This window comes from Osmerus eperlanus, chromosome 15 (assembly GCF_963692335.1).
Source record: "Osmerus eperlanus chromosome 15, fOsmEpe2.1, whole genome shotgun sequence".
Taxonomy (NCBI): Eukaryota; Metazoa; Chordata; class Actinopteri; order Osmeriformes; family Osmeridae; genus Osmerus; species Osmerus eperlanus.
Window position 1 is genome coordinate 13,939,363 of NC_085032.1, and position 26,667 is coordinate 13,966,029.

The 26,667-nt window shown below is 51.1% G+C and overlaps 2 protein-coding genes across 2 annotated transcripts in view; one reads left to right on the top strand and one right to left on the bottom strand.

The window, feature by feature from the left end:
- arfgef1 (ADP-ribosylation factor guanine nucleotide-exchange factor 1 (brefeldin A-inhibited)) overlaps window positions 1-12,807 on the top strand; it is a 46,373-nt gene extending 33,566 nt beyond the window's left edge. The window contains 19 exon segments of the mRNA XM_062479099.1: window positions 291-449; window positions 2,117-2,261; window positions 2,514-2,604; window positions 2,695-2,735; window positions 2,898-3,067; window positions 3,268-3,419; window positions 4,384-4,556; window positions 4,900-5,060; window positions 5,314-5,444; window positions 5,599-5,728; window positions 5,913-6,048; window positions 6,260-6,398; window positions 7,092-7,161; window positions 7,256-7,415; window positions 7,579-7,718; window positions 7,918-8,089; window positions 9,090-9,228; window positions 11,149-11,266; window positions 11,390-12,807. Coding sequence (XP_062335083.1) covers window positions 291-449; window positions 2,117-2,261; window positions 2,514-2,604; window positions 2,695-2,735; window positions 2,898-3,067; window positions 3,268-3,419; window positions 4,384-4,556; window positions 4,900-5,060; window positions 5,314-5,444; window positions 5,599-5,728; window positions 5,913-6,048; window positions 6,260-6,398; window positions 7,092-7,161; window positions 7,256-7,415; window positions 7,579-7,718; window positions 7,918-8,089; window positions 9,090-9,228; window positions 11,149-11,266; window positions 11,390-11,647 — 2,685 coding nt within the window. The 3' untranslated portion in view covers window positions 11,648-12,807.
- A 166-nt stretch (window positions 12,808-12,973) lies between these two features.
- Window positions 12,974-26,602, bottom strand: LOC134035369 (centrosome and spindle pole-associated protein 1). The gene is made up of 30 exons (XM_062480364.1): window positions 26,276-26,602; window positions 25,907-26,008; window positions 25,741-25,819; window positions 25,562-25,665; window positions 25,274-25,354; window positions 24,875-24,967; window positions 24,338-24,774; window positions 24,077-24,172; window positions 23,388-23,479; window positions 23,100-23,196; window positions 22,899-22,956; window positions 22,241-22,584; window positions 22,017-22,135; window positions 21,339-21,429; window positions 20,923-21,040; window positions 19,835-19,982; window positions 19,474-19,614; window positions 19,189-19,301; window positions 18,801-18,950; window positions 18,552-18,692; window positions 18,344-18,448; window positions 18,197-18,263; window positions 17,958-18,084; window positions 17,232-17,377; window positions 15,697-15,834; window positions 15,366-15,409; window positions 15,144-15,207; window positions 14,514-14,638; window positions 14,186-14,345; window positions 12,974-13,962 (listed from the first exon to the last, which is right to left on the bottom strand). The coding sequence occupies exons 1-30, from the start codon at window positions 26,276-26,278 to the stop codon at window positions 13,751-13,753; spliced, it is 3,795 nt and encodes a 1,264-aa protein (XP_062336348.1). The 5' UTR covers window positions 26,279-26,602; the 3' UTR covers window positions 12,974-13,750.
- Between the last annotated feature and the right edge of the window lie 65 nt (window positions 26,603-26,667).

The following is a 26,667-nucleotide window of genomic DNA, read 5'->3' on the forward strand; positions in this document are numbered from 1 at the left end:
ACTTCACCCTACTTGCCTCGGGGGGAATGTCCCTGTACTTGCTGTAAGTCGCTCTGGATAAGAGCGTCTGCTAAATTACTAAATGTAAATGTAAACATGAATGCAAATCATTAAGATTCTCTCGGTTTCTCACTCTGATTCTCGCACCCTCTTTTCTCTCTCTCTCTCTCTCTCTCTCTCTCTCTCTCTCTCTCTCTCTCTCTCTCTCTCTCTCTCTCTCTCTCTCTCTCTCTCTCTCTCTCTCTCTCTCTCTGTCTCTCTCTCTCTGTCTCTCTCTCTCTCCCTGGCAGCTGGAGCGAGATGCGTACGTCCAGGCCCTGGCCAGGTTCACCCTGCTCACCGCCAGCTCGGGCATCACGGAGATGAAGCAGAAGAACATCGACACCATCAAGACTCTGATCACCGTGGCCTACACGGACGGCAACTACCTGGGCACCTCCTGGCACGAGGTCAGCCGCGCCGGCCACGCCTCCCGTGGACCAGCTCTCTCTTTCTGACTCTTCATAACTCTCTCTCGTCTCCCTCCTCTTTGACTCTCTCTCGCTCTGTCTGTATCTTAAGTATCTCAATCGCTCTTACTCTGTCACAGTCTCCCTATCTCTGTCTCGATCTCACTTCCTCTCTAACTCCCTCCCTCGCTATCACCTCCTCTATCTCTTCTTTCCGCTCTCAATCCATTTCCCTCCCGCTCTCCACCCCCCCCCCCCCCCCTCCATCCCTCGCCTGTTCCCTCTCTACTCTGTCTGTAATTGGGTGTGCTTTGCCTTCGGCAAGGGCACAACCTTTGTTCTCTCACATATATATTTATTTATTTATTATTTATTATTTATATTGTACATTATTTTGTAATGTACAATATTAGCTGATATTATTAAGGAAGTAGGCCCACATCTACTTTCGGAAACGGTAGTCTACTATTTCACTGAAGCATTAGCATCATGACATTAGCCTCTGTTGCCCGGGCAACACATACCACAGTGGTCTATGATGCATCTGTTTTCAATCGTTAAAATAAACATTCCTCACAAATACATTTTCTTTGTAGGATTTACTATGACATTACATTACAAGTAAACGATTTGTTGGTGAAATTATCATTACCTGTGGTTTCAAACCAGTGTTGCTCATTGCAACGCTGCAGCCTACGCGAGACACGACAAAAACATCTAACTTACACAGCTGTTTAGGAAGTCAAACGGCGACAGAACATGTTCGGCACTCCCTTTACTTAAATCAAAAGTCTTTCAATAGGTGAAACTATCTGACTACTAACCTGAACTTCATTGCCACAGCCTAAACTTTGTCAATCTGTTCATGAAAATAATTAATTTCAGCCTAAACCGTACAACGGAACGTTTAATCGAATTCAACCAACGCAATCGCTACCAAGACGAACACAGCAGTAGTCAGTAGTACTGTATTGTAGTAGTAGAATTTACCGGGGCAGCTTCTCCACACAGGGCTATATCGCATTTTGCGTTGTTACTGACAATGATCGCTACCAGTGAGCTTTTTATGAATGAGCGATTTTCCACTAAATAAATGTCAAGCTTATTTACGTTTTTGGGGGCATATTTTCAGTTAGCAGATGGTACTGTTTGAATCGCGATTCTATCTTCTGCCGGTAACGTCGTAGAATAATCTTCAAAGGGGGTTCTTTATTAATGAATGAATGCAATATGAGTAGGCTAAATGCCTGAAAATATCACGAGAAGGGAAAACTTAAAAGGACGTTTAAGTCATAGAGATTAGGTCCATTTTTACACCGGTCTGCCAAATGTATTCGTTTTGATTCAGCTATGAGGCTGCCTCTTGCAGGGGAAATGAGAAGACACCATATTTCATTCTACACTTCACTCGTATTTTGAGTTGTAAATGAGCAGCAAAAAAATATGCTTTTAAATCTATGTAATATTTATAAGTAGGCCCTATGCATTTTTATATAAAATATACAGGAATATCAGTTGTAAAAATTGCATTAAAATCCCTGTACAACCGACGCAAGCAAGCACACCCTACAATTTCCCCAGAAATTGTACCCTCTCTAGTGTCCATGTGCTCTCTGGTGTGTCATCTGTGAGCAGCAGTGTGTGTGTGTGTGTGTGTGTGAGAGCAGATCATGAAGTGCATCAGTCAGCTGGAGCTGGCCCAGCTGATTGGGACTGGGGTGAAGGCTCGCTACATCTCAGGGACCGTGAGGGGGAAGGAGGGCTTCATCACCAGCACCAAGGAGCACAACAATGACGAGTACCTGGGCCTGGGTCGGTACCCCCGCCCAACCGCTCAGCGCTACAGAGATGTAGCGCTGGCTTGATAGAAATCTGTTTAAATATGGGATACTTTGTTCATATTTTATATCCATAATTCACTTGTAGAGAGTCTGGTTGTTTGCTTGATGCCTGCTGTTGTTGTGGGGGTGTTCTGTGCTGTTACGGTGGGTCGTTTTTCTGGAGTTTATGTGGGGGTTTGGACCCTGCCCCCATGACCCCTGACTCTTGACCTCTGTGTCCCAGTAGGAGGGACAGTGGATCGTAAACAGATAGCCAGCATCCAGGAGTCCATAGGGGAAACCAGTTCCCAGAGTGTTGTCGTGGCTGTGGACAGGTACACATCCCTAGCACTTCCTGTGTCGTGGACACCTCACTGCCCTCAAAGGAAGCTGTGGTGACTCACCTTCTCTTCTGTTTAATGCAGGATATTCACAGGTTCCACAAGACTGGATGGTAATGCTATCGGTGAGTGTACCAGTTTGGAGTATTTGGAGAACAGTAGTTGTACAGTATATACTGCTGTATATGCAAATGATCTTGAAGTCTTACTGTAGTGCATCTCCAGACTCTGCCTACTCTGACCAATCAGTGACTCCCTTCTGTACCCCCCCCCCCCCCCCCCCCCAGTGGACTTTGTGCGCTGGCTGTGTGCCGTGTCCATGGATGAGCTGGCCTCCCCCACCCACCCACGCATGTTCAGCCTGCAGAAGATCGTGGAGATCTCCTACTACAACATGGGCCGCATCCGCCTGCAGTGGTCCAGGATCTGGGAGGTGATTGGAGACCACTTCAACAAGGTGGGCGCAGGGTCCCTGGGAAGGGAGTTTCCTACTCATTTAATAGCAATTGGACACATTATTGAATGGATTTGAAAGTAATTGGGGAAATGGTTTACAGAGTCTACGGAGATGTACTGTGGAAAGGGAAGACGTTTTGAGATAAGAGCTAAACCTGTGTGTGTGTGTGCGTGTGTGTGTGTGTGCGTGTGGGTGTCCAGGTCGGCTGTAATCCTAACGAGGATGTGGCTATCTTTGCCGTGGATTCTCTCCGGCAGCTGTCCATGAAGTTCCTGGAGAAGGGGGAGCTCGCCAACTTCAGATTCCAGAAGGATTTTCTGAGGCCTTTTGAACACATCATGAAAAAGAACAGGTAAAATGTGTGTGTGTGTGTGTCTGTGCGGGTGTGTGTACAGGCATGTGTGTGTGTGTGTGTGTGTGTGTCCACACAGCCACAGTAGACGAGGGGCTTGTCTGCGTTCCAGCAGTCAGTCACAAGACCAGCATTGTACCACTGTGTGCACCATTTTCCAGGGCTGTCTCTCCCTTCACTGCACCCAGCAGATTCCCTGAGTCACCGTGCCGTCACACACCTCCCTAACCAGGCAGTCAGACAGACAGCCAGACTACCAGCCGGGCAGTCAGAAAGTCAGCCAGCCAGCTTGGCATATAGTCTCTCAGTCAGACAGTCAGATAGACAGTCAGCCAACCAGCCAAGCATCCAGTCACTCAATCTCCATTTATCTGAGGCAGAGTGAACCAGCAGCACAGATACTGTCCCCGGCGACCTGCAGAATAACCCATTTCCATCACTTTAGATTGCTTCATGTTGAACCAGTGACTTTACGTAATAGGCACTCTCGTTGTTTCTGTATGAATCGAGCTCTGGGTCCTCTGAAGGAGCACTGAGTGGAGCCATTCTGTGAGTGGTGACAGAGTTCCCCACACATGACATCTCCATCTCTCCCCCTCTGACGTGGACACGGCAGGGTGACATTGTAGAACACAGGGAATCAGAGGAAAAGTTAACACCATGTGTTCATGTAAATGACGGTCTCCCGGGTCGAATTCCACCCTCTGGTTTAATAATGTAAGTGTTGCAAACGAGGGGAGACTGCAGGCAGCCGCATCGACCCGGAGAAGCCTGTTGTGCTGAGCCTTCATTAGATTCAGTCAGCCTGTGTGTGTGTTTGTGTTGCGTTTTCCATTCGTCACATGCAGCTTAAAACTAGGCCAGCTCTTCACCATGACAGTTGCAGGGAAAAGGAAAAGCAGCCTTGTCAGAGCACCGTATTGAAATAGGAGAGAATGCCTGAAGACCTGTGGTCCTCCCCCAGGTCTCCCACCATCAGGGACATGGTGGTGAGGTGTATCGCCCAGATGGTCAACTCCCAGGCAGGGAACATCCGCTCCGGATGGAAGAACATCTTCTCAGTGTTCCACCTGGCTGCCTCCGACCACGACGAGAGCATCGTGGAGCTGGCCTTCCACACCACCGGCCACATCGTCAGTGAGTCGGACACACCGCACACACACCACACACACAGACACACACACTCTACGATCCAGAGACTTACCTCCCAAGGACTTGCCTTTATTTGTCCTCTTCTGTCCTTCTCCTGCTCTTCCTTGCTCTTCCCTGCTCCCCCCCCTGCCCTTCCCTGCTCCCCCCTGCTCTTCCCTGCTCCCCCCCTGCTCCCCCCTGCTCTTCCCTGCTCCCCCCTGCTCTTCCCTGCTCCCCCGTGCTCTTCCCTGCTCTTCCCTGCTACCCCCTGCTCTTCCCTGCTCCCCCGTGCTCTTCCCTGCTCTTCCCTGCTACCCCCTGCTCTTCCCTGCTCCCGTCTTCCTCCCAGCGAATGTATTTGAGAAACACTTCCCGGCCACCATCGACTCGTTCCAGGACGCCGTCAAGTGTCTGTCGGAATTCGCCTGCAACGCCTCTTTCCCCGACACCAGCATGGAGGCCATCCGCCTCATCCGCCACTGCGCCAAATACGTGTCGGACAGACCGCAGGTCAGTACGGCGAGGGGAGAGGGGAGGAGGGCGAACCTGTGTGGTTGTGGCGGTGTGCGTTAAGTGCTCGCGTCGGGGCCTTTTCTTCCGAGGCAGCTGGGCCAGGTTGCTAGGGAAACCCACAGCAGCTTAGACCGTACACGCTTCAGTGAGCTTGTGTTTGCGCGGGCAAGAATGCTTCCTGCGTGCGTGTGTGTGGGGGTTAATCTCTCCCTGCAGTCAGTAGTGAATGTGACTGTTGATTTCCTGGCAGGCCTTCAAAGACTACACCAGCGATGACATGAATGTAGCGCCGGAGGATCGTGTGTGGGTGCGAGGATGGTTCCCCATCCTGTTTGAGCTCTCCTGCATCATCAACAGGTGCAAGCTGGACGTCAGGACCAGGTGAGATGAGACCCACGAGTCATTGTTATTGTTTGAAGAAAACGGATTGGAACTTTAATACCTTGGATCTGATCCAAGGTATTAAAGGGTTATAAGACAGTAAAAGCGTGTCTCTGTCTGTGTGTGTGTGTGTGTGTGTGTGCTCTCCACCCAGGGGACTGACGGTGATGTTTGAGGTGATGAAGACCTACGGCCACACCTTTGAGAAGCACTGGTGGCAGGATCTGTTCCGGATCGTCTTCAGGATCTTTGACAACATGAAGCTGCCTGAGCAACAAACTGAGGCCAGTCCCAACTTCCCCCCCTTCTCCCCCACCCCCCCTTCTCCCCTTCTCCCCCACCCCCCCTTCCCCCCTTCTCCCCCGCCAATTAATGAGCTAATTCCTTACAACGTTATTGTACTTGTAATTGTACTCTGATGTTCATTGAGGGCGTTATAACGTTGCCTGTGTTGCTGTGGTCCTGTAGAAAGCAGAGTGGATGACCACCACCTGCAATCACGCACTTTACGCCATCAGTGACGTCTTCACACAGTACTTTGAGTCTCTCAACGATGTCTTACTGGATGACATCCTGGCACAACTCTACTGGTGTGTCCAGCAAGGTGAGGAGGGGGCAATATCACATACACACACACACCACACACACACCACACACACACCACACACACACCACACACACACCTTGACTTGCATCGTGTCTAGCAACAACCCTCCCTCTCTTCCCTCGCTGGTCTCTTCCCCTCCTTTACTTCCCCTCCTCCTCTCTTCCTCTTCTTCATCCTCTCATCCACCCCCTTCTCTGTCCACCCGTAGACAACGAACAGTTGGCCCGCTCAGGCACCAACTGTCTGGAGAACGTGGTCATCCTCAACGGGGAGAAGTTCAGTCTGGAGACCTGGGACAAGACCTGCAACTGCATGCTGGACATCTTCCAGACCACCATCCCCCACGCGTAAGCTGCTGCTGCCTGAAGCTCTCCTGCTGGCGGACTGTTAGTCCCTCTGGTGGACTGTGTGTGTGTGTGTGTTAGCCTGCGTCTGGTGGACTGTGTGTGTGTGTGTTAGCCTGCGTCTGGTGGACTGTGTGTGTGTGTGTTAGCCTGCGTCTGGTGGACTGTGTGTGTGTGTGTTAGCCTGCATCTGGTGGGCTGTGTGTGTGTGTGTTAGCCTGCATCTGGTGGGCTGTGTGTGTGTGTGTTAGCCTGCATCTGGTGGGCTGTGTGTGTGTGTGTTAGCCTGCATCTGGTGGGCTGTGTGTGTGTGTGTTAGCCTGCATCTGGTGGGCTGTGTGTGTGTGTGTATTAGCCTGCGTCTGGTGGGCTGTGTGTGTGTGTGTTAGCCTGCATCTGGTGGGCTGTGTGTGTGTGTGTATTAGCCTGCATCTGGTGGGCTGTGTGTGTGTGTGTATTACCCTGCGTCTGGTGGGCTGTGTGTGTGTGTGTATTACCCTGCGTCTGGTGGGCTGTGTGTGTGTGTATTAGCCTGCGTCTGGTGGGCTGTGTGTGTGTGTGTTAGCCTGCATCTGGTGGGCTGTGTGTGTGTGTGTTAGCCTGCGTCTGGTGGGCTGTGTGTGTGTGTGTATTAGCCTGCGTCTGGTGGGCTGTGTGTGTGTGTATTAGCAAGTCTGTATTGTCTTCCTCTTCCAGGCTGCTGACATGGAGACCTGCAGGAACAGAGGGAGACCTTGTGACATCACAGAACATATCAGACAAACAGGTATGTCACGGAGAGAGTCCCTGTCACTGAGAGTGTCCCAGCGGTCCAGCTGTCTCATGCAGACAGAGGAACCTTTTACTCTTCTCCTCCTCAGGACACCGTTTCCCAGAAGTCAGTTGACATCCAGACACGCTCAGAGGACCAGCATTCTATCAACAGCGTCGAGAGGGTTGCCGTGGACAACCGGCGGCAGAGTCAGTACAACGCGGCCTCGGGGGGGTTTGAAGACGGCCCCAGAAATAGGACCCCGACGAGTCAGTCTCTCTCTCTCTCTCTCTCTCTCTCTCTCTCTCTCTCTCTCTCTCTCTCTCTCTCTCTCTCTCTCTGTCTCTCTCTCTCTCTCTCTCTTACTCTATGGTTTACTGTAGCGCTACCACAGATGTTTTTTAATCAGTACGTTGTGTGTGTGTTCCACAGAGGTCCAGGAACAGAAGCTGTTTTCCGCGCTGCTCATCAAGTGTGTGGTGCAGCTGGAGCTGATCCAGACCATAGACGACATCATCTTCTTCCCCGCCGCCAGCCGGAAGGAGGACGCAGAGAACCTGGCCGCGGCTCAGGTACTCGTGTTCCTTCCCCTGCCGCTGGGCCTCTCCAGAACACCTCTCCACACCCGCATCACTTCCTTCCTCAACTCCCCCAAAAGAAACACTGGAGGTTCTACTTTATGATTGTGGACTTGGCGAGCGTCACACACCTGGTGTTGTCTGGGTCTGTGTTGGAACGGGCTCCTTGTCACCAGCGTCTTGTGTCCTCCAGAGAGAGGTGGAGGAGCCGGCGGAGCTGCCTGCTGAGGGCCAGGACCAGGGCATGTACCGCTACCTGACCTCAGAGCAGCTGTTCAAGCTGCTGGACTGCCTGCTGGAAGCTCACCGCTTCGCCAAGGCCTTCAACTCCAACAACGAGCAGAGGACCATGCTGTGGAAGGCAGGTGGGTGGCCGAGGAGAGGTACTGTGCTGGGGGGAGGAGCTGGGCTGGGGGGAGGAGCTGGGCTGGGGGGAGGAGCTGGGCTGGGGGGAGGAGCTGGGCTGGGGGGAGGAGCTGGGCTGGGGGGAGGAGCTGGGCTGGGGGGAGGAGCTGGGCCGAGGAGAGGTACTGGACTGGGGGGAGGAGCTGGGCTGGGGGGAGGAGCTGGGCTGGGGGGAGGAGCTGGGCCGAGGAGAGGTACTGGACTGGGGGGAGGAGCTGGGCCGAGGAGAGGTACTGGACTGGGGGGAGGAGCTGGGCTGGGGGGAGGAGCTGGGCTGGGGGGAGGAGCTGGGCCGAGGAGAGGTACTGGACTGGGGGGAGGAGCTGGGCTGGGGGGAGGAGCTGGGCTGGGGGGAGGTGCTGGGCTGGGGGGAGGAGCTGGGCTGGGGGGAGGAGCTGGGCCGAGGAGAGGTACTGGACTGGGGGGAGGAGCTGGGCTGGGGGGAGGAGCTGGGCTGGGGGGAGGAGCTGGGCCGAGGAGAGGTACTGGACTGGGGGGAGGAGCTGGGCTGGGGGGAGGAGCTGGGCTGGGGGGAGGAGCTGGGCTGGGGGGAGGAGCTGGGCCGAGGAGAGGTACTGGACTGGGGGGAGGAGCTGGGCTGGGGGGAGGAGCTGGGCTGGGGGGAGGAGCTGGGCTGGGGGGAGGAGCTGGGCTGGGGGGAGGTACTGGACTGGGGGGAGGAGCTGGGCTGGGGGGAGGAGCTGGGCTGGGGGGAGGAGCTGGGCCGAGGAGAGGTACTGGACTGGGGGGAGGAGCTGGGCTGGGGGGAGGAGCTGGGCTGGGGGGAGGAGCTGGGCTGGGCTGGGGGGAGGAGCTGGGCTTTGGGGAGGAGGAGCTGGGCTGGAACAGAACTGTGGTGTGTGTGTGTGTGTACATGTGTGTGTACATGTTTCCTGTGGCTCACTATTTCCTTGTTTGTGTGTGTGTGCCTGTGGTGTGTGCGTGCGTGCGTGTCTCCAGGCTTCAAAGGGAAGTCCAAGCCCAACCTGCTGAAGCAGGAGACGAGCAGCCTGGCGTGCGGCCTGCGCGTCCTGTTCCGCATGTACAGCGACCCCGGCAGACAGGCCGCAGCAGACGAGGTGCAGAGACGGCTGCTCCAGTAAGAAGCGTCACCTGTCAACGCACTTCATCACTCTCTTTTCAATTCATAGCAACACACAGTACTGTAAAGTCACCGTACTGGGAAGATTTCTTTCGACCGTACAAACTACTTCAGAAGGAGTGTGGGCATGTATAGAAAGTGCTAATCGTATATTATCACATACAGCTATCAGTGTTTCAGACTGTAGCTACAACATTGCAGTGTCCATATCTCTTATTATCACATGGTGCCTAACAGGTGCTAATAAGCCCTTTTCTACTACTTTATAGAGATAATCGATGCCTAGGTGTGAAGTATATTTTCACCTGATAACACCATTGCAACAAAGAAAGCAGTGTGGACTACCTTAATGATCCTTTTCAGATAGTGTTTCCTGGTGTCAGTCTGCTCCTTTAACTCTCACTAATGAGGCTTACAGCATTTCAAAGCATCTCTAATCACTGTGTGCTTACAGCCTAAAGCCATTCCTCTCTCCACCTGGTTAGTGACACTCAAAAGGGCCGCATCGCCTCCGACACAGAATATGAGAATGTTCCGCCAGTTTACAAATAAGCAATAATTAATTGCTGCTTTCTTGCAGCCTTATGCAAACACGAAGACTATCTGAAAAAAAAACGTTCTCCACTCTTAAGTAGGAACCTTGGGGTATTTATAGAAACCGTCTGACTGCTTTGGTAAACAACCTTGATTATTTCCACGAGAGGGGGCCACGGCACCTTAAACACCCGCTAATGATGAAGAGCTGCCGGGGGAGAAGGGGAGTCATCGATCTCCTTGGTGCACCCCCCTCCCCCCCCGCTGCCTACCCAGCAGCCCAGGGAATAGGGGAGTCCCACTCCCTCACGCACATCAAAACCCACCCCCAGGGAGGGCGAACCGGGAGGTACTGCCCCTGACAGGGAGAGGAGGGGGGGGGTGTCGATGGGAGCCTCCTCTGGGAAGGGGCCCGCTCATCTCTGACAGACGTCTGCGTGAGTGAGATGGATGCAGCGTGGCGTCGCCGCTGTATTGTTGATTGTATTGATTTTGGGGTTTGTGTCTGATTCGACAGTCGTCAGGAGCGACTTGTCTGTGAGCGGCTCCACAATAGGCCTCTCCATGATCTGTTTAGAACTTGCGTTCTGTGCGTAGAAGACAGGATGGAAGAGAGAAGTGGAAAGAGTCGAGCACAGCCGTGTTCTAACAGAGGCACCTGCCTCATCCTAACAACCTGGCAGTACCTCGGTTTTTAGAACGGTACTTTTCTTACAAACAACGCGGCGAGGAAAGCCTTGAAACTCTTTCTAGCTTTTGGCAGGCTGGCACTAACAAGTTTGACTGCCGCAGTGAACCTGGATAGCAGACGTTATTCAGACAATTCAAACGATGTGTCAACACTGTTCATACGAAAACATTGGCCTCCCTGCCCTTCTGAACATACAGCTGTCGCATTAGACCCCCTCAGCTTTCTACTGCAACACACAGACACAAACACACAAGGAGTTTTCAAACACACACAATCTGTCAGTGTTTAGTAGGAGAAGAGTGCAACTGACTTGCGGGCTTGATTAGAGTGGTGTACTTAGTGGTAAGCAGATTGGAGGGGGGATTAGGTCATGGAGAGAGAAGTGCATGGGAGCGATGGAAGAAAGGAGGAGGGAGGGCTGAAGGGATGGCAGATGGTGGTCAGAAAGGGTTCAGGGTCAGGGCCGTAGGTCACATGGCAGTAGCAGAGGTCACGGGAGTTCACACAGTACTGCAGAGGACATGACACAGCAAGTCAGCTAATTAAGCCTGGCCATCACTGGTTTTAGGTGCTAAGAAGTGAATATATTTACACTTTTGATTTATGTGGAGAGTGACAAGGACACAACCATTTCTCACACACACGGACTCTCTCTTTTCCTCTGTGTCTCTCTCCCCCGTCACATCTCCCAGCGTGTGCAGCGAGGCAGTGGCGTACTTCCTCACGCTGACGTCAGAGAGCCACCGAGAGGCCTGGACCAACCTGCTGCTCCTCTTCCTCACCAAGGTGATGAAGATCAGCGACGACAGGGTAAGGAATCGCACCTGTTTCCCCCCGCAGGCCACTCTTGACTCATATAACATCACTGTTCAGATGTCCACACAGGCTCCACGTGGTCGCAGACTGTAACCGATCACCTCCCTGCCTCCCCAGTTCAAGGCCCACGCGTCCAGGTACTACCCTCTGCTGTGTGAGATCATGCAGTTTGACCTGATCCCGGAGCTCCGGGCCGTGCTCAGGAAGTTCTACCTGCGCATCGGCGTCGTGTTCCAGATCGCCCGGCTGCCCGAGCCAGACCCCGTCCCCGAGCCCAGCCCTGCCCCCGAGCCTCAGCCTGGGCCCTGCCCCCAGACCGCGGGGCAGCTGGAGCTGGACTCAGAGGTAGGGGAGGAGGCTGGAGAGTGTGCCTAGGAACGGTGCACCGAGCTGGGGTGACACAGAGCTGCGGGGGGGGGGGGCTGGATGTCTGGAGATGCCCTCTGTTTTCCTGCTAACCCCGTAATGCAGACCTAGCAACCCCTGAACGACCTGCTGACGACAAGAGAACAACCTAGGGCTTTCCACTGTGGACCTGATTGATCAAGTGACAGGAAGGGTCTCTCAGTTCTTCATCTCTAGAAGAACAGCAATGCCTTGTACAGGAACGTTCAACACTTGGTACTATCGCAGAGGAACAGGATCATTCTGTTAACATATCTGATTCACTGATAGGGGCAAAAATTATGCTTCTTGACATTACTGTATCCTTAAAAGCTATCTTTACTGTAAGAATGAAAGTTTTCAACGACATGCAAATGACAAAAAATTCAGTAATATGAATGAAATGTAACATGGTACTCAATGATAATCATTTTTCCGTGCACCGCTAATGGCTAACTGGCTAATTAGTAACAATAGCCTCTTGGATGAAACTAGTTTGACAGATCAGGCGCTTTGTAATATAATCTGAAAACACTAGATTTCATTTATTGTGGGGTTTTTTTCTCTCTGGATTTGCTGCACTTGATCTCTTTATTGATTGCACTGGAGATTTAAATTTTTTGTTTGTGATAATTTATTTGATTGTACCATTTCTCCTGCAGACAGTCCTATGATACTTGCAACTGAGCAACAGAGCGGAAACTGAAGGATTAAATTATTCCATTTTATATGTTCTTAGTCTTTTTTAACTGATGGTTGATGACTGGGCTCAGAAACTGGAAGAGAAATAAGCACCTTGATGCAAGCTGCTGCTCCTAGGAACAAGTCTGTTTCCATGTTTGAAGTTAGTTTTCATCCTGTGTACAAAATTGAATAAATGAGTAATATATCAAACTTTTCTTGGGATTGGTGGAAGGCTGGATGTATAGAGTAAACGACTGCTGTTAGCTGTGCTTCTGGGAGATGGCGTACGGATCTGACACATTCCTGCTCACAGATGTAGAAAAGCAAATGTATATGGTACTGCAATGTAAAGTTTTCTATGTGTATGTTCCATGTAAAAATTATCTGTACAACTTTATATGTACAATACTGGTCATCACTCAGCATTCTAATCAGGTTATTATAGGTCAATAAAGTTTTGGAACTTGGTTTATTTTAGTGCCGATTGATTATTTCTCTTATCTCCTTTGAAATTCTGAGTGATGAGATGAAAGGCTGGTGGCTGGGTGACAGGTGACACCAGCAGAAAGAGTGGGAAGGAAACAGACTTATCAAACTCTTCAACAACAAACATCTCAAATCTGTTTTGTAAATTATAAAATAATTTTATTATAGTTTTTAAAATATATATATATATCATTATTGCACATTTTTCTTGGGACTACATATCTCAATATTAGGCTCACATTCCGCAAATCTTAAGTACATATTCACTCTGAAATGCAACACCCTTGTATACATTGAGAGACCAGCTTATTTGATTAGCTTTTCTGCCTCTATCCTGCTCAGTCTGTTGGGCAGCTAGTTCACACAGACGGGCTTCAGCCCAGAGCGGGGTGGTTATTTGTCTCTGTCGTACCCTGAGCCCAGCACACACTGACTGATGCGGCCTGTTCCTGCTCACCCTGCTTCAGCCCAGCTGCTGGGTGAACCTCGTCTCTCTGATCTCAGCTCTGGTACAGATTACATTTCACACACAAACAAACACACACAAACACACACACACACACACACACACACAACTACAGAAAAATGCTACAAATGGAGTAAAACTGCTCAATCTCAAGGACGTGTATTCCTCTATCAGTCCTAAGACTGCTACGTGGTCTTTTGTAAAATGGTATACACTTAATTAAAAAATATACATCTTTTGTTTTGAAACCAAGGGCATATATAATTTCCATACCACCACTCAACTCAGGGAAAATAGGCGGTTATTGAAAACAAGGTCTTATGCAAATGATGGCCATAAACACACTTTCATCTCTATCTTTTCCTCTCTTCCCGGCGTACAGCAGGAGATCTGGTTCTGAGAGGCTCAGGTCACACGCTGGCCACCACAACAGCAGAGGAGGGGGTGAACATCAGAGGTCAGCCGTGATAGGTGGATGGCCCGTCCCACTCCTGGTCCAGGGACGGCCGGTCTCTACGGTTACCACCCGCCATCCCACACGTCACCGTGTCCGACGTGCCGGGCCGCAGCCAGGCCTCCGTGGCAACCGTCTCCTCGGAGACACGCCTGTGAGGGGTGTAGGGGGAAGATCGCAGAGAGAAGTTGTCCCCGTTGTCACCTGACAGCCCCCCTGGAAACCAGAGAGATACAGCAGTCACACAGGCGCACAGAGGAGATAAGATGTTCCCAACCTCAAGAGGCCGTAACATGGAAGTTAGCATTCTCAGATGATGTCAATGAACTGGTCCTGAGGTCTTCCTCCATGCTGCCTTCTACCACACACTATACAATGGAGATTAGGTAAGGTGGAGTCGCTTCCTCTAGAGATGACATCACTTCCTGTCTTCTCTCACCTGTTCCCCAGTTGTTGTCATCCAGGTGGTCCAGTCTTGTGATGCGGGCCTGGTTGTGGACCCTGACGCCTGGGATGTCCAGGCTGGTGATGGAGTTCAGGGACTGGGCGTCTGTCTGGTGGTCGTACCTCTCACCTCTGAGATCTGGAGCTCCCAGCTCCTGGAGGACCACGCAGCACCCACACATAAACACCCTCCTCTCTATAGTACAGTACTAGTAAAACTGCAACGCAACAAGGAAACATTTCTATCAAGACCCTTGGAAGTAGGACTTGTTACTGGGAAAAAACAGAAGGCCCCTTAGAACTCTCGAGACATCTCGTCTTACATCCTGGAAGGGTCCCCTCCTTGCAGGCCTCCTGTCCCTGGCCCTGGCCCTGTCCTGGGCTGAGGCCTGACGGGATGACTGGGCAGAATGGACCGGAACTGGGGCCGTCTTACCTTCGGGCCAGTCTGAGGAGGGACCAGAACTCATGAATCAGGAGCGCGTCACATCGGGGGAGCTCCTCCAGACCTGAGCTAACCCCTCGTGCTTATTCTACAGCTGCTGTTTACAGAACAGAGCATTCCCTTCCTGTGGTCCAGTGGCTGTGTCTGGCTGGGGGCTTAATGGCCCCCCTGCAGCTGGTGTGGGCTCCTGGTGTGGGCTCCCCCCCCCCCCCCCACCCAGGCTCAGAATGGCTTTTCTGCTGCAGTACCGCGTCCTGCTGTGTGTGTGTGTGGCGCGCGTGTGTGTGTGTGTGAATAACTATTTCTACAACCAAGCCTTTTTTTTCTTTTTTAACCATTGCAGGTACAGTCCAGTACAGCATTCTCTAGAGCAAAGACCCGTACAAAGCTGTACGGGTCAGAGCCATGTCCTTCCTCTCATTCTATCATCATCCTCGAAGACAAGCTGTCCTGTCCCAGACGTTAGGAACCAAACGTGTTTGCAAAGATCATGTATGACGAGGCTCACCGATCAAAGCGCTGTCAGAACCCTGAGCTCTCAGGCGGTTGTAGCTGTGGCCAGGCTTCTCCCTCTGGAAACGAGAACCCAAGTAGAACACGGGTAGAACGGAGGTAGAACACAGGTTGAGCGCAGACAGAACAGAGCCAGCTAGTTCTAGTATTCATCCTGGGAGATGATAGGAAATGACATCACCGTACGCCACAGAGGTGTACATGTGGACAAACTCACCAGCTGGTGAACTTTCTGTCTCTCTTCAGGCTGCTCGAAGACGTCTGGGGATGATGGAGGAGTAGGAACGAGTCAGGCACCACAGAACAGAGACAGCAATGTAAAGGGCTGCTGTGGACTGGAAGGTGTTGAGTGCATGTCTGCCTGTGTGTGTGTGTGTCTGCCTGTGTGTGTGTGTGTGTCTGCCTGTGTGTGTGTGTGTCTGCCTGTGTGTGTGTGTCTGCCTGTGTGTGTGTGTGTCTGCCTGTGTGTGTGTGTGTCTGCCTGTGTGTGTGTGTGTGTCTGCCTGTGTGTGTGTGTCTGCCTGTGTGTGTGTGTGTGCCACACTGACCGTCCCCCCCCCTCCGTCTCAGGGTCCGGAGGGTGCGCTGCTGCTCCCTGAGGAGAGCCTGCTGCTGGATGTCCAGGCTGCGCTCGTCACCGGGGGGGTCTGGGTACACGTGACGCACCTCCTCACGGGACGCGCTGTCTAGGACACACACACACACACCTCATTCCCTGGATGAACACACGACGAGGCTATAATTATGGGATGCAGGATGCTACGGCGACAGGGTTACAGATGGACACACACAAGCCCATATCAGCGGCCACTCAGCCAAGCTTCTATTAGCCGGCGCCCATGACGATGAGGGAAGGAGAAGTGAAGCCAGGGAGTCAGAGCATCAGGTCCACTGTGGCCTAGATTGAATTGATGGTCGACGCTGACTTTATATGGTAGGAGAGGTTCTAATCCCTGTGGAAAGAATCCTCTGGTTTTCAATACCCCCCCTCCGCGCAGAACAAAGTCTGAAACGACACCGCACCATGATGACTAAGCAACTCTGAAGTCGGTCGTTGTGGTTCTACAGCTAGCCCAGGGGCTGGGGGGCGCAGGGGCTGGGGGGGCTGGGGACGAGAGGTGCGTCTCTTTCTCTCCCCTTCAACAGCTTCCTTCTCTCTGCAATCTTTCTACCTGGCCACGGATGAGAGGTGTGGACTGAAGCCTCTAACCTCGGTCTGTATGAGGGTGGAGGAGAGGGGGAGAGACTGTTCAGGAGACACAGCCCAGGAGGAGAGGGGGAGAGACTGTTCAGGAGACACAGCCCAGGAGGAGGGGGAGAGACTGCTGTTCAGGAGACACAGCCCAGGTGCCTGGCTGCTCCTGGACCTGCTCAGGGCCACGCCTGAGTGGCAGTCCAATCTCAGGCTCTGATTGGAGGGTGACATGTCCACCTCCTCCCCTAACCCAACACCATTACAGACCCACTTCGATGTAAATAAGGCTTGTGTATTTGGTTGCGTTGGAGCCTGTGTGGGGTCTCACCCTGAGGTGTTAAGATTCCCTCAACACACAAGACAGCTGAGACAGGTAGATACCCTGGCTGAGGGAGGACAGCATATAACCTTGTGAATTGGCTGGTCGGCTTCCACTTGCATGCGTTACCTGCGTGTCAGTTGTAATAAATGTGGTTTTATTAACTCCATCTCTCTCTCATCTATCTCACACTCTCAGTCTCTCCTTTTCCCTCTCTTCTCTCTCCTCTGTCGACACTGCTGCCAAATCATCCCTGGCGAGTCCTGCTAGGATGAGTCACTACATCATGACCTCATCAGGCCCCAGCCAGCGAGGACCAAGCAAGAAGAGCCTCTGGCTCTCTGTTGACCAGCCATAATTCTATCACCGGGACGGAACGGAAACCTTCCAGTTCACTCGGACGCATCAAAAGAGATGTACCAACCACTAGATTATCCCAAATAAATATAAATCAAATCTAAAGGAGTACATGTGCAGCGATGGCTGTGTCTGCTGTGCAGGCGCTGGGAGGAGGGAGGGGGGTGCAGCAGTATGGATGTGGTGGAGGATGCGTTGAGGGACTCTCTCACCGCGGTACTTGAGCTGGTTGAACTCTCTGATGTTCTGCATGTTGCCGTGGGCGACGGCAGGTGCAGCCCCAGACGTGGCTCTCTGGGACACCTGGGCTCTCAGGCGCGCCATGTCAAATATGTCCACAGGGGGGCGCCCTCTGTGTCTGGAGGGGGAGAGAGACATCAAGGGACACGCCAGTCCCTCCAAATCCTCCTGGCAGGTATACACACTCTGACATGTATTATATTCCTCACAGCCAAACCTTTATTGGCACCATTGCTGTACATGCACATTTATCAGTGTTGCATAAACAATTACACGCCCGTCAAGGTCTAAACCCAGGGCTTTGGTTGTGTGGGGGATTACAGTGTATTGTTGTGGTCTGGGAGCTGAGGGAGAATACAGACACAGCACCTGGTTCATAGATGTTCAAGCACAGCTGAGCTCTTTTAACAGAACCCCAAGCATGGAGCGTTCTGAGTAAGCTGCTTACTAACTCAGCAAAGCCCCCACACAGGCAGAGCATGTTCCATTCGCTCCACCGTGAATATGTACCTGTATACAATTACAAATAGTGATACTGTAATTGTGTGTAGTGATAGGATGTAGCGAGGGATACTGGTGGTGTTTAGGAGGGGAAGGCTGCTACCTGGAGGGGGGGGGCGTGTCTAGACTGCTACCTGGAGGGGGGGGCGTGTCTAGACTGCTACCTGGAGGGGGGGGGTGTGTGTCTGGGCTGCTACCTGGAGGGGGGGGGCGTGTCTGGCTCCGCCCTGACTTTCTGCTCCAGCTGGTCTTCCAGTCTCCTCTGCTCGCTCAGCAGTCTTCTGCGCATGACTGACAACTCGCTGATCACCCCCGGCTGCTCTTCTGAGAGAGAGAGGTGGAGCGAGCGAGAAAGATCATAGACAAGATGTTTACTTTTTGCATGACTGATTTGATGCTAAAGGCTGAGGATTCATCCAAGAGTCAGTGCTCTTACCTGTGGCTCGGAGATGGTTTCGTCGGGCAGGCACTGGTGGAGAGTGTGAGGCTGATATTGAACGTGCCTGAGGAAAGATTGAATCAGGACCGGTTTCCAAGCTTGTGTGTGTGTGTGTGTGTGTGTGTGTGGGGGGTCTACACTCACAGACACAGTCCTTGAGGAGAGCTGGCTGACAGAGGAGGGGGGTCTAGGGGGGTGCTGCTTGCTCTGTTTCTTCTGCAGGGCAGGTATGGGAGGGGACGGCACTCTCTGGATGTAAACAAACAAACAGAATAACTCTGGTTCAGAGGGCTCAATCTCAACGCAAAAGGAGAGGTTCTGTCGTGCTCTCCAGCTCTCTGCATCAGCTCACCTGAGCCAGGCTGGCCTGCTTGCTCTGCCTCTCGTGCTGCAGTCTGAGAGCCTCCCTCTCTTCCTCCTCCCTCCTCCCCCTCTCTGCCTCTCTGCGGCGCTCCTCCGCCTGGCGAATCAGCTCCTCGTTCTTCGCACTGTGCTGCAAAACGCAGCCGCAAGCTTGCTATCGAAGCCCATTTCATGTCACACGTATCAAATGTTAACTAGTGTGTTTGTCAAAGCAGGGTGTTTATGAGGCGTTCCACACCTCCATCTCCTTGAGTTTCTTCTTCTGCTGCTCCACCTCGTACTCCTGCTGCATGAGAGCCCTCTGCTCCGCCAGCCTCCTCTCCTCCTGCTCCTCCTCCCTCCTGGTCCGCTCCCTGGACTCCGCCTCCTTGTGCCTCTTCTCCTCGATCTGGACGCCAAAACACACCTTCTGTTTTCTTCCCCTGCTATCATATCGAGCACATCGTCCGTACCAGTGCTCAAGAGCAGCAAAAGCAACAGCAAGCCTTGGTTCAGACACTTTGGGCTGTTGCCACCCAGTCTGCGCTAGCTAACGCCGTTCCCCCAGCATGCCTTGGGGAGGGTTTAGAATCCCCCTCGAGCCTGTGCCCGAGGGCTCGTTCCTCGGAACGGAAGGAGGCACCCACCTGCTTCTGCAGGAAGTCCTTGTAGGTGTCCTGGTCATGAATCTGCTGTGCTGTGGGCTTGTCGGTGAACATGTTGCCGCGGGCAAACTGTGACGGCTGGGCCAAGGAGGATCCTGAAGGGACGGAGAGAGAAACAGTCACACAGCTCACCAGAGGACATAGATCCACAAGCACAGATAGGACACACAAGCTGCACACAGCGCGAGCCTGGGCTACCATGTGTGTTGTTGTTGTTGTGTTAGGAGCCGTCACGGTGGATCTAGGAGGAGGAGAGGGCTGGTCTACCTGACACCGTGTGGGCCGAGGGGGCCTCCGTTCTGGGGGAGGGGTGGCACCTCCCCAGGGGGATCTGAGCAAGCCTCCTGGTCCTGGACTCTGGGTTGATGTACGCCTCCTCATTGGTCCTGTGCATGCGATGCAGATCACCTGGAGACACGGAGACAGCTGAATCAGCAACAGGGAAACCCAGTCTCTCAGATCCAACTTCACTACTAAAGACTTTAGGGAGATAGATTCAGCTGAGCATGCATTCTGGTCTTAGAATGAGCATGGACTAATACTATATCCACTGGATACCGTAAGGAAACGCTTGATAAGCAAACTGAGTGGATGTAATAATGAATGGCTGAGTTAATGCAGGAATTACTGATGAGGTTCCCCGTGGTGTCCCTCAGAGGGGCCCCCGCCCCGCCCCGGCCCCAGGGGTCGTAGGCCTTCATCTCGGCCTCCAGCTTGGTGTCGTAGCGGTCCTTCTCCTCCCGGTCCCGTCTCTTCCGCTCCTCTCTCTCCTGGATCTGAGCAGGGAGGAGCGACACGGAGGGACCACTCAGGGTCCACATTATCATGAAGAAGGAGTCTGACTGAGTTCTGGAGCGTTAACATTCGACTGTGGTTGGAAGGGAAAAAATCCGATAACTACACTACTAACAGAATATCAAGCTTTAGAAAGATGAGAGGGTCAGTCTGTTGCTCCATATTTATAATAGAGTAGGAGTGAGATCGTTTTGTGCCTTTTTAATGTCCCTACTCTCACTCTATTCTCCTTCACCTTGTGGTTATGCTGATGCCACTGCTGCCTGTCACTGCTAGTCTGTCACTACTCTGACTCAACGCTTCCTGTTGCTCTGGGACCAGGGGAAAGCACCCTGACCAAAACCATCATTAGCATCTCAAATCAGCCAGCCTTGTAGCCTGCCTCATTTCTCTCCGTCCCAACACCAGTCCTCTCCTGACTTAACTGACGGTTCTGAAATGCTAACTGGCTTTGATGTGAGATTCAATTCATTTCAATAGAATACTGCATTACTCAACTGGCCTAAAGCAGGGCTGCAGAGAGAGGAGAGTTTCAGCCGGCTGCAAATCCACCCAGTTGGCAGAGAGAGACAGAGACAGAGAGAGACAGAGAGAGACAGAGAGACAGAGACAGAGAGAGACAGAGAGACAGAGAGAGACAGAGAGAGACAGAGACAGAGAGAGAGAGAGAGAGAGAGAGAGATAGGGGTGAGTTAAGGACATGGGGGCGGACTTTCCCCTAGAGTCTTCTATCACATAAATTGGAGCGCTGCTAACAGATTCGTCTGTGGCATTCAGCCCACACAGCAGCATGGCAGAGCAGGGGACAAGGAAGACGTCTCCCAGCCAACTGGTGGGAGAGATCTACCAAGCGTGACGGGGTGTGCCGGGTTGGGATGACCTCTGCAGTGTTTCACTCCTGATGGAGGAGTCACTGTGTACCTGTTGTCTGAGTGCTTCCTGGTAACTTAGCAGGTTCTCCTTGGACTGATGGGACCTCTCTCCTGGAACCATGCCAACGCCCAGCCCTGGGAACGCTGCACCATGCTGGCCAGGGACTCTGAGTGCACACAGAAAGAGAGAGAGAAAGAGAGAGAGAGAGAGACAGAGACAGAGAAAGAAGAGAGAGAAAATGATGAAGAGTGAGTGAGAGAAAGAGAGAGAGTTAAACACACCTGTGTAAATATAAGCAGCATACAGTCCTGTATATCAGCAGCAACCCCACTGCTTGCCATGAGCGCCCCCTTGTGGCAATAACACTGCATGATCCATCTTCAAATAAAGCAAAAGTAATCAACGGTTTCTTTATCAACAATTAAAAGGCCCATTTCAATAAGGACACTCAGAAGGAGACCCACCCAGGGCGGACAGGGGGTCCAGGGGGCGGAGGTCCCCCAGGGGGCATGTGGGGGTAGACCATGGGGTGGACACCTCCCCCTGGGGGCTCATCTGGTGGGAAACATAAGGAGGACAAATGACCCAATCAATGAAGAATAGATCCTGTCATACATCACCCATTTAGCAAATGATTACACCCAAAACAAAACATTGAGTGAATATGTGGAGCTCTTGGAGCCAGACAGACAGATTTCTCTGAGACATTGTGGACACGGTTGGTTCCATGTGGGTCAGCGGAACTTGGTTCCAATAAGCCGCCTGTTCCTTCAGCCTCATGGAAGAGCTCAGCTGGGTCATATGAGAAGCCTGCGTGGACTTGCCAAGTCCCGCTGGCCACTGATCTGCTCAAATATTGGCTTTATAACGGATGGTAATGACCCAACCAGGACCGCTCCGGGGCGGTCAGGCCATGTGGATTACTCACATCAGATGATGGAGTGACCAGATAGCATGGAGCCAATCTGAAGAAAGTAAATCACTGGGAACAGCCTGTCTATGATGAATCAGTCTCATTTAGAAAGAACTGAGACCAAAATAAACACATAATTGAAAAGCTCTTGTGGTTAAATCCCTTTCCTGCTCTGTGTCTTTGGCAAAGTCAATGGGGCTAGTAATAATAACAGGGTAGATGTACTTACAGTAAGACAGACTGGGGTCCAGGGGGTTTCTGGCTCCATAGTAATAGTACGCCTCATCATACGGAGTCCTGTAGGTGTTGGTTAGAGAGGGAGGCAGGGGGGGAGGTACGCCAGCGATTCTAGGAAACAAAACAGAAAAAGCACACACAATGTGAACACAAGCCTTGAGAAGGACTGGCAGGACCGTTACATAAACAAATCAATCAAATGTGACATAACCGTACCTTGGGGCGACCATCTCTCCGAGGGTACTGGAGAGGCCCATGTGGAAGTTGTGGTTGGGAGGGGCAACCCCTGGAACACCCATGCCCAGGCTGGAGCCCACTGCTGCCCCTGCGGCCAACTGGCCCAGGGCTGCGCTGTAGTCCACCGAAGGGGGAGGGAAGGCGACCCGGGGCTTCTCAGGGGGCCCCCTATCGGCTCTGCCCAGAGATGGCTTCTCCTCCCTGGGCCTGGGGTTGTGGTTAGTCCCCAGGGCGTCCAGGCCTACCCCCGGTCTGTAGGGGATGTCCGGCCTCCTGCTCTCGTAGTCCCGATTCACAGCCCCAAACTGCTTAATGCGATCAGGCTGGAAAAGTGATGGAAAAAGAAATAATGTCATCCAAGGTGGTTAATAAAAAGTTCATGTAAATGGGGCAGATCCATGCAATTATATACAATTGAATGTGATATATAATTTTGTGAGATCACAAATTAAAAACCCTAATAAACCAACGCAAAGTTGTTTACGTTGCACACACAATTTACAACTCGCATAATTTACCTTCACATGCTGGAACAAACGCAAGAAGACAAATTATCGTGCATTAGTGTGCATCAAACAAAAATTCAACATTCAATTATCCTCAAAGAACCAAAGCTTTTGTTCACAGATAGTTGTACCTGTTTCTCTGGATCAATAGCCCCTGTGGCTGCAACTCTCAGCTCAAGCTCCTTCTCCCTGAAAAGAAGTAATCTTTTCTCAGACACTATCCTCGGACCTTTAATACACAGTTTAACCGTAAATAGTTTCCAAAAGCCCCATCCTCGGTCACTTCAGACCAGTGAGAGGCGCCCTGCGGTCAGAGGTGCATGTGGTCTCACTTCTTCTTGTTCCTCTGTTGTTCGGCCATCTGCTCCAGCAGATCCTGTCTGTAGCGATCCTTCCTCCGCTGGGTGGCCAAATCCCCCTCGGCCACCCCTGCAGAACGTCACACAAAAACAAGATCTATAATGTTGACTCTAGATCTAGATCTGCTAGATCTACAGTCAAGTTCCCCCGCCACGCATGTGTCTGACTAGTACTCGTCACGTTATCTGTGGTACTGTATATCTGACCACATGTGCTAATGAAACGGGCAGATGCAAAAGCACGGCTTGTGCAGGTCCTACCGATCATGAGTCCGGTAGCAAACTCAGCCTTATCCTTGTTGGCTGCAGACCTGGATCTCTCAGAGACCCTCATGGATGCAGGCATCTCCAGTCTACAGAACAGATGGACACAGTCAGAGTCAGGTCCTACGTCTGTGGTTCATCCAAATCAATGGGTCCACCTCATAAAGCACACTCCTAATCTATCAAGCCTCTTTCAGCCACACCCCGGGTCTGACTGCATCAGCACCTCACATCCATGCTAACAGGGATGTCGGAATGCACTCTCCCAGTGACCCAGAAAACAAGAGCAGAGCCTCATCCTGACTGATCGATGCAGCCTCACTGATGGGATTGCAGTGGGTGAGTGCCTGTGCTGAACAAAGCCCGGCCTCACAAGCGTTTAACAGGAATGCTTATTTGAGGAGTACTCCATTTACAAGGAAATAAATTGGATCAGACTGAAACAATGAAACGCAACAAATTAAACATATTTGCTGTGATGCTATAAATCAACTTGTCCGGAACTATAAACAAATCCTGTCCTCTTACAGCTCCCCTTAGAAACCTCTCCAATCAATACAAAACATGATCAATAGTGAGCATTTATATGGTTCCTAAATCACAACTCTAATGAAATGATTGCCTTCCTGTCCTTGCATAGCTTGGACTAATCTGGTCTAATCAGGTTAATAGCTGAGGGCCAGTACTTGTGGTTTGATGTCGCTGACAGTGCCTTCCTGATCTCTGCTCTTTTATCCTCCTCGCGATCAACACGCTTCACCTCTCTCTGCTCTCGTACAATTCTATCAAGAAGAGAAACAAAAAGATTATTCCGCTAGACTATTTAAAAAAAAAAAAATCAACAACAACTGGGCCACCAAGGTGGCCTTCAAAGAATCATTCAATGAAATGAAAGCACAGTGAGTACATTGGACAGTGGTTGGTTGAGTGATAGGGGATCAGGGCACCTCTCAGGCTTGTGATTGATCCTCCTCTCTCTCCTCCCAGTGTAGTGAGACTCCTTGCTCTGCCTGGGTCTCCTCCTGTACAGGAACTCCTCCTGCTCCTCCTCCTCCTCGTCTGTGTATGACTCCTCCGTGGAGCTGTACTCCTCCCTGCGCCCTCTCTGTCTTCTCCTTCTCTCCCAGTCCTCCAGGGACTCCTCTGCTCTGTGGGTATCCCAGCGCCTCCTCCCTTGAGGGGCCGCACCCCAAGCCCCTGCCCGTGTTCCAGCCCCAGAACGGGACCCTCTTACTCCCCTTGCCCTGCCTCTTTCAGTCAAAGTGGCAGCATCTCTCCTGGAAAGGTTGTGCTCCCTGCGGCTTGACTGTAGTTTAGGCTGGGCCTCTGGGAAGGGTGAGGGAGAGGCTGGAGCCTCAAAACAAACAGCCTCAGAGGCTGGCACCTGTGGCAAAAACAGAGACTTTGAATGACAGTTTGTCACTACTGCTAACTCCTGCAGCCCAGCAGGGTGACCAATTGAACTTGTCTGCCAGCCATCTTACCTGAGTAACAGATGTCCTTTTTATGTTTCCCTGTCCAGCTGCTCTTTTGAGAAAGTCGTTGTATTCTGTGTTTCTCTCATCTCTCAGTCTGTTCTAAAAGAAAACCCACAGAAGATTTGTTGCAGCTTTTAGTTCGCTCCCAAAAAAAACAGTCAACAAAACTGGTTGCTGTGGGAAGTGTTCCGCAATCAAAAATACAGGCACTATATCACCACTGATGTTGTCACAAGCAAGTCGAGTCAAGTGCCAAGGTGAAAGGTCCCACTCCTGTCTGCTGTGTGTGTTGATCAGGGAGCCTGGGCATGGCAACAGAGCCCTACGTCTAGTTCTACTACAGGTATGATGCAAACAAACACACACACACAGGACACATACAAACACACAGAACATACATACTACCTTTGCAGATCTCCTTTCTCCAATGGGGAGTGAAAGGTATTGAGGTTGTGGGCCTGGCTCTCCAACATTTAAATCCTTGTCCTACGATCAGAATAGGAATATGGTCCATCAACCATTTGTTTTTCTTCAATAATAAACATGTCCCTCATGCTTTAATTACTACAAGTTGTTGCTGATACAATGATGATATATTAATACTGTATTCACATAGCAGACGCTTTTATCCAAAGCGTATGATACTTTCAAATCCCATTTACACAGTTACATCTCACAGTTTTTTAACCAGACCTGAGAAGCATAATTCCTGAATTCCAGACGAAGCTCCTGTTGCAGTCTCTGTTTCTTCATCTCATATTCTGCTCCAAGCTGCCAACTAAGCCCTGAGTTATCTTCTGAAAAAAAAACACCATCATTAACACACATTCCACCACGACATACAATAAATACACAATAAATGGTATCATTACCCCTGACAGGTTTAGAAATCTTCTTCCATGTTGCTCTTGTGTCAGTTAAAACAACGTCGTCCTTTGGGTCAGCCTTTGTCTGTTAAAAATGAAAAAACTATTCAATCTGCCTAACTAAAAGGATATTTAGGCCAAGACAACAGAATGTACACTCAATGTAACACACCTTGATTTCCATGTAAGGTGGATCATTTTCCAAACGCTCGCTGTCCTTGGCCACTTTCTCCCGCTGGTCCAATACAAAATATCCACGGTTTTCCATTTGTAACTTGCATGAGATAAATATACAGATACATTAATCATTCGATCAAGTCGAAGACAATTAAAAACAATAGAAAAGGGGCGAGTGCAGCTATAAAATGTTAACGACCAAGCTGAATTGGGGACGGCATCACCCCGTTGTTATGGCAACCACAACACATGCAATGCAAAGCTAGCTAGTCTAGTTAGCTAGCACAAACGGTTAACGAGGATCACCGTTCTGAATAGAGAAATAGTAAAATGACAGAATGAACGTTTCCCAGCATAATCTCACCATGTCTTTCTCTTGCAATTCACAAACAATCGACTGTCAACAGGTAGACTACTAGCCAAAGTAACCTAACTAGAATCAGCTGTGCAGTGGAGAAAGTTTCTCCAATACCACGATGTTACAAAGTTCACGAGACTTTATTTTCAATCTTTTCTTCGTTTTTCTTGGCTGGTAGCTGGATGACAAAAGGGTTTCTCCAGGTGTGCTTGACTCAGTGTTCAACCTGTGTACTGAATATTACTTGAACACAAAAAGCAAGATCTTTGGCCACTAGAAAATATTATCTAGCTAGCGCACTACAAATTCACCACCAGAGGGCAATCTTCTATCATCAGACACTCTTTGGTCACTACCATTAGCTTTCTGTCAGGGCTAAACCATATATTTGATAGGGT